At 36.8% G+C, this 15148-nt stretch overlaps 1 protein-coding gene across 8 annotated transcripts in view; it reads right to left on the bottom strand.

Moving 5' to 3' along the window:
• IPO11 (importin 11) overlaps window positions 1-15148 on the bottom strand; it is a 229996-nt gene that overhangs the window by 68901 nt on the left and 145947 nt on the right. For all 8 annotated transcript variants that reach the window (XM_032145222.2, XM_032145224.2, XM_032145223.2 and 5 more), the window contains exons 25-27: window positions 11877-11972; window positions 11004-11117; window positions 1127-1248 (exon numbers count right to left, since the gene is read on the bottom strand). In XM_032145222.2, coding sequence (XP_032001113.1) covers window positions 1127-1248; window positions 11004-11117; window positions 11877-11972 — 332 coding nt within the window. The remainder of the gene's footprint in view (window positions 1-1126; window positions 1249-11003; window positions 11118-11876; window positions 11973-15148) is intronic.

The following is a 15148-nucleotide window of genomic DNA, read 5'->3' as shown; positions in this document are numbered from 1 at the left end:
TTTCTTCCACAAAACAGGTCCCCGGTGCCAAAAAGGCTGGGGACCGCTGTCCTAAGACATAAAGATCTAATGTAGTATCATTATTCTTTTAATACAACATCAAGCCCTGAGACCTGCTTTTAAGCCTTTAGAATTAAAAGTACAAAAAAATAGGGGCCCAGCATAATGGCTTTGGTACAGAAGGGCAGCAAAAAGGGTTGTTATGCCATCAACAAGGTGGTGACCTGAGAATATACCACCAACATTCATAAGTGCATCCATGAAGTGGGTTTCAAGAAATGTGCTGACCATGCACTAAAAGGAATTTCAAAATTTTGCTATGAAAAAGAAGGGGGCTCCAGGTGAGTGCACTGACATGAAGCTCAATCAAGCTGACTAAGCCAAAAGTATAAGCAATGTCCCATACCGCAACCATGTGCAGTTGTTCAGAAAATGTAATGAGGAAAATTCACCAATCAAGCTCTGTGTTATTTATATACCTGCCACCACTTTAAAAAATCTACACAGCGTGAATGAGAACTAGGTACTGACTGTCAAAGTTTATTTTTAAAAGTATTTCATGCCGAACTCCACAAAATGGAATTAAAACAAAGAAACATATTCTTCTTTAAATGACCAAACCAAAGCATTTTGTATTTGCTTTATGGGAGTGAGAAGTTATAAAAGAAAAAAAACAACTTGCAAACTTCCTTAGAAATAATCCAAAATAAAAAGAAAACAAAACTAATAATACTGTTGAATTAACACACTTTATGACATACTTTATGAAGTGCTATTGACTTTGAAATGTTAGATATTTAATGTATCTATGTAAACAGATGACTGAAGATTAGTCTAATAAAACGTAGTTATTATAACAAATGGAAATTCAGACAAGAATGAAATAAATTTGTAAAATGAATACAACCAAAATAAACTAGAGCCCCCACAATCCAACAGCACCTATCCCACTCACTGCTTTCTGGATCTGGACCAACACTTACCACATCATTATCAGCTAACAAAATTCACATCCATATATATAAAAATACCACTGCCCAGCAACACACAGCAATACTGATGGCCAAAAATAATGTTTACATTTTGATGTTTGAAAGAAACAAATTTTAAGAAAACATTTCCTCACCTATTATCAGATGGCAAAAGAGAGAGCAAAGCCAAAGCTGAAAGTTTTCTTCTTTCAGGCTGGGTAATGTTGTCCATTCGATCAACCCACATTTCAATCATATTTCCCAAAAGCTGGTCCATCTGAAACAAGAGGAGGAGGCATCTCAAAATACCTAAAATATGTTTTACTTGTGGATAAATACTTTTAAAGGCTAAAGCCTCATAAGTCATGGTTAAAATTCAATTATAGTAAACCACAGAACTGGAATACCTGAACTGGGGGGTAAGTCATGAGCTGGAAATGGATAATTTGAGCAAAACCAGAAACTGACTCTAATCCTGACAGCTAAGCAGACTTATTAAAAACATGTATGTAGCCCATGAGTGATTTTAGTAGTATCATTTAATAAATCACTGCCAATATGGTACAATAAAAAAAATGCATTTTTCAAAACTATCAACTTGCACTTAGATTATAGTTTATTCAACTGGATGATTACTGTTCACTGTTCTCTAATTTGCTAGACTAATTTGCTGCTACCCTCAGAGGAGAGGACAGGTTGCAACCTCAAACTGCAGAGTTTCAAAGGAAAACAAATGAATTATTTCCTAAGACATTTGCATGCTACACTAAAAATGATGCTAAAACAAATCAACATAATACAGAATGTGATGGCTAATTTTATGTATAAACTCTGCTAGGCTAAGGTGCTCAGTTGTTTGGTCAAACACTAGGCTAGATGTTGCTGTGACAGTATTACGTAGATGTGATTAACATTTACAATGAGTTGACGCTAAATAAAGGAGAATGCCCTAGATAATGTGAGTGGGCTTCATCCAATTCACTGAAAACCCTAAGAGCAAAAACAGTATGCCCAGGAAAGAAGAAATTTTGCCTCAAGACTGTAACAGAAATCCTGCCTGAGTTTCCAGCCTGCTATACAAAATTCAGACTTACCAGCCCCATTATGTATGCCAATTCTTTAATCTGACTGTGGAGACAAAAATGACTCCATCTTGAATGCTAATCCAATATGATGGCTTCTGATTAGCCCTAGTCCTGGGAAGGCCTCCTGATTTCTGCTTTATTTACTGTCCCTAGTGTAAGGACAAAGCAATCTTGACTTTACTGCACTAATTATAGTCTATGCTGCATATGGCATTCTTGCATGTTCTGGAAGGGTGCCTTTAATTGTCTTGCCAAGAGCACATACACCAACTCCCTATAAAATATAATAAACCTGAGGGTCTGGGAAAAGTAGCAGTGCGAACATCTACCTGTCTTGCTGCCCCTTGAACAGATTAAGAGTTGTTTCTCTCTCTCTCTCTTTTTTTTTTTTTGAGACGGCGTTTCAGTCTTGTTGCCCAGGCTGAAGTGCAATGGCGCAATCTCAGTTCACTGCAACCTCTGCCTCCCAGATTCAGCAGTTCTCCTGCCTGAGCCTCCCAAGTAGCTAGCATTACAGGCACGTGCTAGCACGTCTGGCTAATTTTGTATTTTTAGTAGAGACAGGGTTTCACCATATTGGCCAGGCTGGTATCAAATTCTGGACCTAAGGTGATCTACCTGCCTCGTCCTCCCAAAGTGCTGGGATTACACGCGTGAGCCACCATGTCCAGCCATGAGGAATTACTTCTTATGGATGAAGGAAAAAAACAAAAACAAAAAAAAACAAAGAGTGGTTTCTTAAAATGGAATCTATTCCTGGTGAAGATGCTGTGAACACTGCTAAAATAACAACAAATGATACAGAATATTAAAAAAAATTAATAAAGCAGCAGCAGAATCTGAGAGGACTGACTCCAATTGTGACAGAAATTCTACTGAGGACCAAATAGTCCATCATCATCATTAAAAAAATGAAGTTTCAGTGATTCTGTTATCACTACCAAAACAACCTACTGTTCATTATCCTTTGCCTGCAACTTGCTTCAACCCTCTTTTATTTTTCCTTTTCCTGCTCTCTGAGGACCATTTAGTCTTCAGTAGAATTTCTGTCACAACTGGAGTCAATCCTCTCATTCGTGAAGGGAAGAGTCAATTGATGCAGCAAACTTCATTTGTCTTATTTTAAGAAACTGCCACAGCCACCCACACCTACAGCAACCACCACCCTGATCAGCCAGCAGCCTTCACTATCAAGGCAAGACCATCTACCAGCAAAAACATTATTCACTGAAGGCTGAGATCGCTAGAATTTTCTAGCAATAAATTATTTTTAATTAAGGTACAAACATTATTACTTTAGACATAATACCATTGTGCACTATTAACATACTACAGTATAGTATAATTATAACTATATGCACTGGAAAACCAAAAAATGTGTTCTGACTTTTGTTATGAAGATACTCACTTTATTGTGGTAGTCTGGAACCAAACCCACAATATCAAGTATGCCTATACAAGTTTTCTAAGAGGTCGGAAACAAATCTATGATGTAATAATACTCTCATATTAATATTAATTTTCTGCTGTTTTTATTAAATATATTCCTTAAAACATTCTATTAAAACCACATAGTAAATGGTATTGAAAAAATGCCCATAGTATTTTTGTTCATTTTGATAGTTAAAAACTGTGTTTTTTATTTCAAACACAACTGTCTACTGTCAATTCATGATGGTACTTTTTTCCTTGATTGTTGTAAAAATTCTTTACTTTTGCCAGTGGAACTTTAATAGAAAATAACTGATATTCTGATAAAATATAATTTAGATCCTTCAACTCTTAATGATGTAATTCTTAAGCATCTTTGCACCCAAACTTTATATTACTAGCAATAGTAAGCCACTGTATTTTTGTTGAAATAGTAGAAGTTTCTTTATTCCAGGAATAAATACTAATTTTAGTTTGCACTGAATCCTATATTTACAGCAGTTATTGAAGACTTGTAAAATTGTTAAATATACCAGATGATGTTCTAAACTAGTTTATTATTGACAGTTTATTACTGATAAAAATTTCTTCACTGTACTCCTGCAGATTCAAAACATGTGTTTACAATACTTAAAAGGAATCCTCAATTTTTTACAGTAGAATTTATACTATTCATTATAACACTTATTAAAGTCATTTTTTACCCTGTTTGCTAATTTGCAGGATTTATGTCAATATTTTAACAACTGGTATGACCACACTGACACCTATCAGCTGAGTATCAGTTCTGGGCTGCAGAATTTATAATTAATTTAACAAGGATTCAGAACAAACTTTTAAAACCACAGTACATTGAGCCTTGGTATAAAGTTCTAGGTGACTTACTATAATTCTAGCTCAACAAATGAAAAAACAAACAAAAAAAATAGAAGGCTGACTGAAAGACTGAAAAGTAAAAGCCTGAGGAGAGAAGGCAGAGAAGAGAGGGCTGAGAGTTCTTTTCAGCCATAGTTGGGGTATGGACAGTGCAGCAAACATACGAATCAGTCAAACCTCATCAGTGTAACGTGACAGATATCAAACCAGCTGTCCAATCCAGAAGACCAAATGTCTAATCCAGAATAAGAACACAGCATTCTGGAAAGGAATGTATTCTAGGTACCAGCACAATGAAGTGTGGATATAAAAACAATATAGAATTGGGAAGAAAAAGAGGGAAAAATAGGCATTGTAAGATCTGGATTAGCCCACTAGCCTATAGATGGAGGAATAACAGTATTTCCCTTACATTTCTATTACTGATTTCCTGTCAAAATAAATGATATGTCAATGGGAAGTCAGAGACCAGGGGTATATTTTAGGTTCCTAAGCAAGAAAGAGCTCATGCCAGGCACGGTGGCCCACGCCTGTAATCCCAGCACTTTGGGAGGCTGAGGTGGGTGGATCACCTGAAGTCCGGAGTTCAAGACCAGCCTGACGAACATAGAGAAACCCTGTCTCTACTAAAAATACAAAATTAGCCAGGCATGGTGGCATGCACCTATAATCCCAGCTACTCGGGAGGCTGAGGCAGGAGAATCACTTGAACCCAGGAGGTGGAGGTTGCAGTGAGCTGAGATCGTGCCATTGCACTCCAGCCTGGGCAACAAGATTGAAACTGTCTCAAAAAAAAAAAAAAAAAAAAGAGCTCATGACCATCCCAGAGTTGTTATCAAGGATATAGAGACACTGACAATAATGTTTAGATAACACACTGAGGGGCACCCACAAGTGAGGCTAAGAATTCAAATGGGATCTAGGTGACTGAGGCGAAAACCCAAGATATTCAAGGGGACAGAATCCTCATGCATCAAGAGATTTTAGAAAGGGCTGGACATGTGAACACATCTAACAAGAATACCGAGCCCTCATCAAGTAGAAGTTTTGTAAAATAATCACAAGCTACAAAAAAGCCACAAAACAAACCATCAAAATCAATTACAGTAGGAATCTGAGGGTGGAAGAAGTATCCAAGACTAGGAGAGCAAAGAAAGGAAAAATAAAAGAGGATGGAAAGAGGATGAAAGGAAACTGCAGGTAAAGGACAATGAGAAGTAATAAAAAGTAGGTTGTTTTGGAAGTGATACCAAAATCACTGAAACTTCATTTAAAAAAAATTCTCATTTTAATTTTTTTTTGGTTTAAAAAAATATTTAAACATTTTTTTTAGAGACAGAATCCTGTTCTGCTGCCCAGTCTGGAGTGCAGTGATCATAGCTAAGTGCAGCCTCAAATTCTGGGGCTCTATTTATTTTTAGTTTTTGTAGAGATGGAGTCTCGCTTTGTTACCCAGCCTGGTCTTAAGTTCCTGGCTTCAAACAATCCTCTCACCTAGACTTCTCAAAGCACTGTGATTACAAAGCATGAGCCACCACACCCGGCCACTGAAACCTTAAAATGTGTTTGCTTTCAAAGTTACCAAGCAGTAACCGGAGTAGTCCTCATATGATGCTTTAATTATATGATAAGCAAAGCTAAGCCATTTTATTTATTTTTATTTATTTACTTATTTTTGAGACAGAGTCTTGCTCTGTCGCCCAGCCTGGAGAGCAGTGGTGTGACCTCAGCTCACGGCAACTTCTGGCTCCCGGGTTCAAGCGATTCTCCTGTCTCAGCCCCCCGAGTAGCTGGGATTACAGGTGCCTGCCAAAATGCCTGTCAAAAGCTAAGCCATTTTAATTACTCAATAAGATTTTTTTTTTTGCATGATGATGTAATATTTTAAAGCTAACAGCAGCCCAAAGAAAAATATCAATGTTAAATTACATTTAACTGATTTAATATCTCACTGGATTGCATTTGGATTTAATCATATCAAATGTTGATATGGACCCAAATGACATTTTCTTTTTCTTAATTAAAAACTAGATTAGAAAAAAACTGAAGGTGGCTGGGCACAGTGGCTTATGCCAGTAATTCCAGTGCTTTGCGAGGCAGGGGCAGGAGTATCTCTTGAGACCAGGAGTTCAAGTCTAGCCTAGGCAACATGTAAGGCCGTATGTCTACCAAAAAATTTTAAAAATTAGCCAGGTGTAGGGGAGCAGTAGCTCATGCCTGTAATCCCAACACATTGGGGGAGCCCGAGGCAGGCAGATCACGAGGTCAGGAGATGAAGACCATCCTGGCTAACATGGTGAAACCCCATCTCTACTACAAATACAAAAAATTAGCCGAGCGTGGTGGCAGGCACCTATAGTCGCAGCTACTTGGGAGGCTGAGGCAGGAGAATGACGTGAACCCGAGAGGCGGGGCTTGCAGTGAGCCGAGGCTGCACCACTGCACTCCAGCCTGGGCGACAGAGCGAGACTCTGTCTCAAATAAATAAATAAATAAATAAATAAATAGCCAGGTGTGGTGGCACGCATCTGTAGTCACAGCTACTTGGGAGGCTAAGGTGAAAGGATCACCTGAGTAAGAGTTTGAGGTTGCAGTGAGCTATGATTGTGCCACTGCATTCTAGCCTGGATGATGGAGTGAGACTCTGTCTCTAAAAATTTTTAAATAAAACAGTAAATTTTTAAAATTTAAAAAAACACAAAAAAAAAAAAAGAAACAAAGACATGCCATGTTGGTGAACTGGTGAAATCAGTACTAATAAAATGGCCATACTACCCAAAGCAATCTACAGATTCAATGCAATCCCTATCAAAATACCAATTATATCTTTCAAAGAGATAGAAAAAAAAATTTGTGTGGGACCATAAAAAATCCCAAATAGCCAAAGCAATGCTGAGCAAAAAGAACAAAGCTAGAGGCATCACACCACCAGATTTCGAAATATATTACATAAGCTGGGTGCAGTGGCTCATGCCTGTAACCCCAGTACTTTGGGAGTCCAGGGCAGGTGGATCACTTGAGGTCAGGGGTTCGAGACCAGCCTGGCCAAAATGGTGAAACCTCATCTCTACTAAAATACAAAAATTAGCCAGACATGGTGGCATGTGTCTGTAAGCCCAGCTACTGGGGAGGCTGAGTCAGGAACTGCTTGAGCCTGGGAAGCGGAGGTTGCAGTGAGCCAAGATTCTGCCACTGCACTCCAGCCTGGGCCACAGAGCTAGAATCTGTCTCCCCACCGTCCCCCGCCAAAAAAAAAAAGTGTGTCTGTATAACAAATACAGTATATATACTATAAATACAGTAACCAAAATAGCATGGTACCAGCATAAAAACACACACAGACCAATAGAACAGAGAACCCAGAAATAAATCCATACATTTATAGCCAACTGATTTAAGAAAAAGATAGCATGAATATTCATGGGGAAAGAACAGTTACTTCAACCATGGTGCCAGAAAAACTGGATATCCACATGCAGAAGAATGAAACTAGATCCCTATCTCTTGTGATATATATAAATCAACTCTAGATGAACTAAAGACTTAAAATGTGAGACCCACAACTATAAGATTACTAGAAGAAAACATAAGGAAAACACTTCAGGACACTGGTCAGGGAAAAGATTTTATGAATAAAACCTCAAAAACATAGGCAACAAAAGGAAAAATAGACAAATGGGATTCTATCAAACTAAAAAGCTTCTATACGACAAAAGCAACAAACAACAGAGTAAAAGAACATCCCACAGGATGGGAGAAAATAGTTGCAAATTATATATCCAACAAATACACATATCCGAAATACACAAGAAACTCAAACAACAGCTAAATAAAAATAATAATCCATTTTAAAAGTAGAACAATTATCTGAATAAACAGCTCTCAAACGAAGACATACAAATGGCCAACAGGTACATGAAAAAATGGTCAACATCAGCCAGGCGCAGGGACTCACACTTGTAATCCCAGCACTTTGGGAGGCCGAGGCGGGCAGATCACCTGAGGTCAGGAGTTCAAGATGAGTCTGGCCAACATGGTAAAATCCCACAGCCAGCCGGGGTGGTGGGTGCCTGTAATCCCACCTACTTGGGAGGCTGAGGCGAGAAAATCGCTTGAACCCGGGAGGCAGAGGTTGCAGTGAGCCGAGATGGTGCCACTGCACTCCAGCCTGGGTGACAGAGTGAGACTCTGTCTCAAAAACAAAACAAAACAAAGGTCAACATCACTAGTCATCAGGGAAATGCAAATCACAACTACAATGAGATATCATCTCACTCCAGTTAGAATGGCTATTATCAAAAAGGCAAAAAATAACAAATGCTGGAAAGGATGTAGAGCAAAGGGAACTCAGGCACTACTGGTGGGAATGTAAACTAGTGTAGCCATTATGGAGAACAATATGAGTTTCCTCAAAAAACTACAAATTGAACTATCATATGATCCAGCAATCTCACTACTGGATATATACATCTCCATAAGAAAGGAAATCATTGTATTGAAAAGATACCTGCTCCCTCATGTTTATTACAGCACTGTCCAGAATAGCCAAGATATGGAATTAACCTAGGCACCCAACTACAGATGAATGGATACAGAAAATATCACACACACACACACACACACACACACGAATACTATTCAACCTCAAAAAAGAATGAATTCCTGTCATTCGGGGCAACATGAGTGAGGCTAGAGAGCGTTACATTAAGTGAAATAAGCCAGGAACAGAAAGAGAAATATTACATGTTCTCACTTACATGTAGAAGCTAAAAAAGATGACCTCAAAGAAGCAGAAAGTAGAATAGTGGTTACTAGAGACTGGGAAAGGTAAGGGGAAAGTGGGGAGAGAGAGAGATATTGGTTAAAAGATTAAAAAATCACAGGTAGATAGGAGGAATAAGTTCTAGTGTTCTATATAGCACTGTAGGATGACTACAGTTAACAGTAACATATAGTTTCAAATAGTTAGAAGGAGGCTGTTGTATGTTCCCAATACAGAGAAATAGTAAGTGTTTGGGGTGATAGATATGTCAATTACCTTGATTTGATCACTATACGCTGTATGTATAGAAATAGCACTATGTACTCCATAAATGTCTACAACTATTATGTGTCAATTAAAAAAATTTTTAAGAGATTAATCCATAACTTTGGTGATTAAATATTTACTCATTGTGATCTCAGATTGAATCTTCATGAACTAATGCAAGGGCAGAAGGACATATATTTCAAGAAATGTTGGCAACATGACCAGGCCCCTCATGGAAACAAGAAAGTAAATACATAGTAATGGCATCCTGATGTTTCCTCTGGGTAACTTTAATTTCCTCTCTTATGTTCTTAAATATTTTTAGTTATCCTGTAATCTCAGCACTTTGGGAGGCCAAGATGGGAAGATCACCTGAGCTCAGAAATTTGAGAACAGCTTGGACAATATAGCAAGACCTCATCTCTACTAAAAAAAAAAAAAACAAAAAAAAACACAAAAACAAAAAAAAAACACTAAAAAATATATATTACCTCATTTCAATTAAAATTAATAAGCTAATAAAAATATACCCTATTTATTTATCAAAATAAGGGTTGGGATCTCTAAATAGATTAGTCTAATTCTAGAAAAGCTACATATATTTTAAAATTTGTACTTCTTTATTCTGGATTTCCTTGTATTAGAAATAGTTATATTTGTTTTCAGCCATAAACCAAAAGATTTTAAAAATTGTCTCCATTGTAGATATATTCGTCAAGTATACCCTATCTTCAACATCTTATAAATCTTAACAAACAGATTAATGGTTAATGACTTACAGCATAATCTTATTTGAATATCTCATATATAGTCTTTTTTTTTTTTTTTTGAGAGTTTCTCTCTGTCATCCAGGCTGGAGTGCAGTGGCACGATCTCCACTCACTGCAAGCTCCGCCTTCTGGGTTCACGCCATTCTCCTGCCTCAGCCTCCCGAGTAGCTGGGACTACAGGCGCCCGCGACCGCGTCTGGCTAATTTTTTGTATTTTTAGTAGAGATGGGGTTTCACCGTGTTAGCCAGGATGGTCTCAATCTCCTGACCTCGTGATCCACCCACCTCAGCCTCCCAAAGTGCTGGGATTATAGGCGTGAGCCACCGCGCCCGGCCATATATAGTCTTAAATCACCTCACTGAAAAACCCATTCCAAACTTACTCTGGTAATAGATATCAACTACAATTTTTAAAAATAAACCTTTGCTAAAAAGATCATTTTCCACAATAATCAGAACAGAAATACTCTCAATCTGTGGCATTAAAAATAAGTTAACTAAAGAAGTAATACAAAGACGAATACATCACTCCATGCAAAATACCTGTTTCCAGATTCTGTGTTGGTGAAGAAAAACGGCAGTTATAAACAAATCAACATTATATTCTATGGCTAAGCAGAATAAAATCACCTATTTTGAGCGAGGACAAAAATGTATAAGTTTCAACTGCCACTTACAGATTCCTTTTTCTACCCCAAATTATTGATATAGCATAAAGATTTAAAATGTAAAGTTCTAAATACTATAAAGTGACTTTTACAAAGACTCATTATTTCATCAAACTATTTCTAATTTATATTTAGATAAAGACTTCCTTAAATTTAAGTATATTGATTCTTACCTCCTGATTAAATTTATGGGCCATCTCATTAAGTAGTGAAGAAAAAAAACTAGTGTTTTGTAGTAGAACTCGACCCATAACTCCAAGATACGTGGACATCACTACAGGATACCTCTGTACAATTAAAATACAACACATGTAAAATTGTGTTATGGTACAAGTAAAAACAATCACTGACATAGTAACAAGCAATAGGGATATAAAATAACATTCTCCTCTATATTACTTCTCTTTAGAATGAACTGTCAATACTGCCTGAGTTCTAACTTACTAAATACATATATGAATTATATGCACCATCTATATGTATATATACACACAATAAAGAGAAAAATACTATTTATCAATTTCATATATTACTTTATTACTGTTTTTTTTTTTGAGATGGAGTTCACTCTGTCACCCAGGCTGGAGTGCAGCAGCGCGATCTCGGCTCACTGCAATCTCCGCCTCCTGGTACCATATTATTTTAAATACTCATAACATATACAGGTCCATGGATCTATTTAAGAGAGCTGTTCTTAGAAAATAACCAGTGGTTTAACAAATTCAGTCTATAACAACATTAACACTATTTCGTCCCCCTCATATTCTTAGTAGTCAAGCATTAGAATTAAGCCACTCACATCCCTGTGCTTCAAATGATTTTTGTGTGAACATACATGCATATGTTTGAAAGACACATGTCAAAGAAAATCTATGCTTCCCTGTGTGGAACAGGAAAAGGCAAAGGTGTCTAACTGCCCTGAAAATTTAACATAGTTTAATATGATCCAAATGACAAGAAAAGCTTTCCTTCTGTATCTAACAGAGTAATTAAAACTAGAATCCTATAGTCTAACACTACCTGTGGAACTTAAAGAAAAATCTTACCTCCCCTTCTATAATACCCTTGAAAATGTAGGGTAAAATCGGATGAAACATTTGCGGACCTAATATTGGGTTCACTTTAAGGGCATTTTCCACAACCTAAAAACCAGAAAGAAAGATTGGTGATAATACTGCAAGTCATCGCTTTATGAAAAACACATGTAAGGAAACAATGTACTAAAATAAATATCACAGACCAAATTTAAGAATGCATACACACATGCAGGGTATGCAATATTCTGACACTAGACACACTTTTACAAGATAATCCATTTTAAAATTGCAGTTTGATATGAAGTATATAATATTTACACACAGCTATATATCTTGCATACAACTGTATTTAATCACATTGTAGTAACACAGGTATCATGTGCAGTTAATGTAATTCTTACCCTTGCAATTTAAACAAATAACCCTTAAAAATGATGCACTAATAGAGGCAGCAAAAAGCATTTTTAAAACATTGCCTTTTTGATAGCTAAACAAGAAGTTAGTAACACCTATACTTACTGCCCAGAAATAAATCTACATTTAAGTTAATCAATAAATTGGAGGGAAAAGGGCACGTGGCATATATACTGCATATTTATTAAATTAGAAATCATATTTCATTCATAATTATACTGATCAGTCATGAGTACTGATTGTTACATGTGAAAACTTGACATAAAAATTATTTTGATATGAGTGAGATGTTTCTTCTATAACAAAAATGGGTTAGCATGAAATTCAAAGCAGGGTGTTTTTTTGTTTATTTTTGTTTTAATTTTTAGGAACAGAAGAATGCAGGGGTCAGGAAACAGCAAAAAGGACCAAGAAGGACATTTACCCCACACTTCCAGCCTAAGTGCTTGAGAGGTGGGTAAGGAAACAGATACCATCTGAGAGGGTTATGGGCAAGGAACAGCCTCAGGGTAGAGCCAAGTTTCCCTTACGACTTCCATTAATGCTTCTCAAGATTGACTACTGATATTTTGTATGAAGAGAACCGTTTACAGTCATCCCATGCATTGAGGGAGATTTATCATCTTCCAGTGTCTGCTTACTGTGTGCCAATAGTGTACTCCAAAAATTATGACCATCAAGAAGACTTCCAAGCATTTCTAAACAGTCCCAAGGTAAGCAAACAGCATCCATGGTTGATAACAACATTTGTTGCTGCTCTAATTTTGAGCAAGAAGTGAAGGTAAGGTCCAAATAAAAGATTAAAAATATAAACACTTTACTGTGGGGCAAGCACTATGTATGCTACTACTAAGAGATACAGGTATACAAGATACCAATTCCTCATTAAAAGTAAGAGGAGATAAAATTTGAAACAATAAAATTTTATCTCAAGTTTACTTTAAAAAAAAAAAAAACTAGATCTGGGAAAAAAGATAAACATGGAAAATATACAGATAAGCTAGTAGACTGAGAGAGTCATAGAGGCAGGTATCAGCAGACAGTATTTATCTGTGAGTTGAAAGTAAGGCCACCTGCCCGTTATTAAATACATGTATAATTTCACTCCCATCTAAAACCCTACCAAAATTACAGAAAAAAAACTTTAAGATGGGCAGCATAATTTTAAAAAGACAAGAGGAATGAGAAACAAACACTGAAAGCAAGAAAGAAATTCAGAGGAAACTGACTCATTAAGTCAGAGAAAGCTGAATCCCAAGGTGTCAAAGGAGAAAGCTGAGAGAAGCAACCAGATTTACTTCATATAACTTCTCCCCCTTTCTCCACTCCAAAAATCACAGAAAGTAGCAGAACCTTACACTTTTGGGAAGGAGAAAGGGGAAGCTAAAAATATACTTTTGGGAAGGAGAAAGGGGAAGCTAAACACAAGAAGAAAGAAAATAAGACTGGTTGAAAGTCTGTCTAAGAAACAGAGTGCTAGATATTTTCGACTCTAGTATCTGGACAACTGACGCCCAATACAGGAGAAAAAAGAGAGTGTCTTTTCTATAAAGACTCTAAAAGAGATTGCTTCCAGACTAAAAAAGCCCATCAGTGCCCAATGGAATGCATTTAAATAAACTTACATTACGGCACCTTATTCTAAAATTTCAGAACAATAGGAACAAGAAGCAGCAGCTACAAACTTGGAAAAAAAGGAGCCCCAAGGTGGGAGTCAGCATGGCTCTGAAGAGACTTCCTCAAGAAAATTAAAGTAACAGAATCCTTGATGTGTCTCTGAACATACTGGACATCTGTCAGACAGTTTAGTGAACATAAAAAAATTATACCAAAAAAAAGATAAGTATTGCTTCCAGGGAATACAAAAGACTGTACAGAAAAGGAGAAGTAATCACAGCTGACTACATGTCTCAGCTTTGAACAGGAAATATAGGAATCATGATGTAAACACTGAATTTTGATTACTTGGGGGATGAAGGCACAGAGGAAGTGCGAAGGCAGTATCAATACATACTGCCTACAACAACCCATGAAGAAATAACAAAGGGGTGTTATTTACAGATCTGAACACAGATACAAAAGAATCAATTGGCTACAAGCACTAAAAATGGTTGTCTCTGAGCAAGGAAAAATGGCAGAAAGACAGGTGACTACAGTTTTTTTCTTTAAGAAACCTTATGTATCTATCTAGTTGACTCTAAACTATGTCATATAAAATTCTGGTTAAAATTTTAAAAACAAAAGGGTTTGAAGAGAATTTATAGTAATAATACATAGCTGTGGCTGGCCCCAATCCATAGGAATCTTTATAGTTTTATTTGGCGGCAGGGAGGAGGGGGTTGTGGCAAGGGTGTATTTAGAATTAATGTAAGGATTAAATAATCCCCACATAAAGCAGTATCTGATTGAGTAAATAAATAACACAGTCGTATACACAAATATTTCGGGGATAAAATAGAGTTTTTGTGGTCCAAAAAGTCAGGAACCATAGCCAGGGAAGATGAGATTTTCTGAAAGAAAAATACCATTATCAGACTTGGGTGCAGTGGGTATGGGACAGAATCAAGAGAAAACTCAGAACTAGAACTGGCAACATATAGAAAAGCTGAACAGTGGACCGATGACATTCCACTCTGACATGCTGAATTTGAGGTGTCTGTGGGAAATCCATATGAAATGGTCCTATATTATTTCTCTTACACTGAAAAATGCCAGGTCGTATAACCTTATTTCTTTCTCCTATTCATATACATACATGAGTTTCAAAATAACAATACCAATATTACTGATGACAATAATACTGAATGTAATTATAAACTTTGTTGTAAAGTTACATCCCACCAGGGATATACATGTGAAATACTATG

This window comes from Hylobates moloch, unplaced genomic scaffold (assembly GCF_009828535.3).
Source record: "Hylobates moloch isolate HMO894 unplaced genomic scaffold, HMol_V3 SCAFFOLD_23, whole genome shotgun sequence".
Lineage (NCBI taxonomy): Eukaryota > Metazoa > Chordata > Mammalia > Primates > Hylobatidae > Hylobates > Hylobates moloch.
Note: the sequence above shows the minus strand (reverse complement) of the source record. Positions and strands in the feature narration are given on the sequence as shown.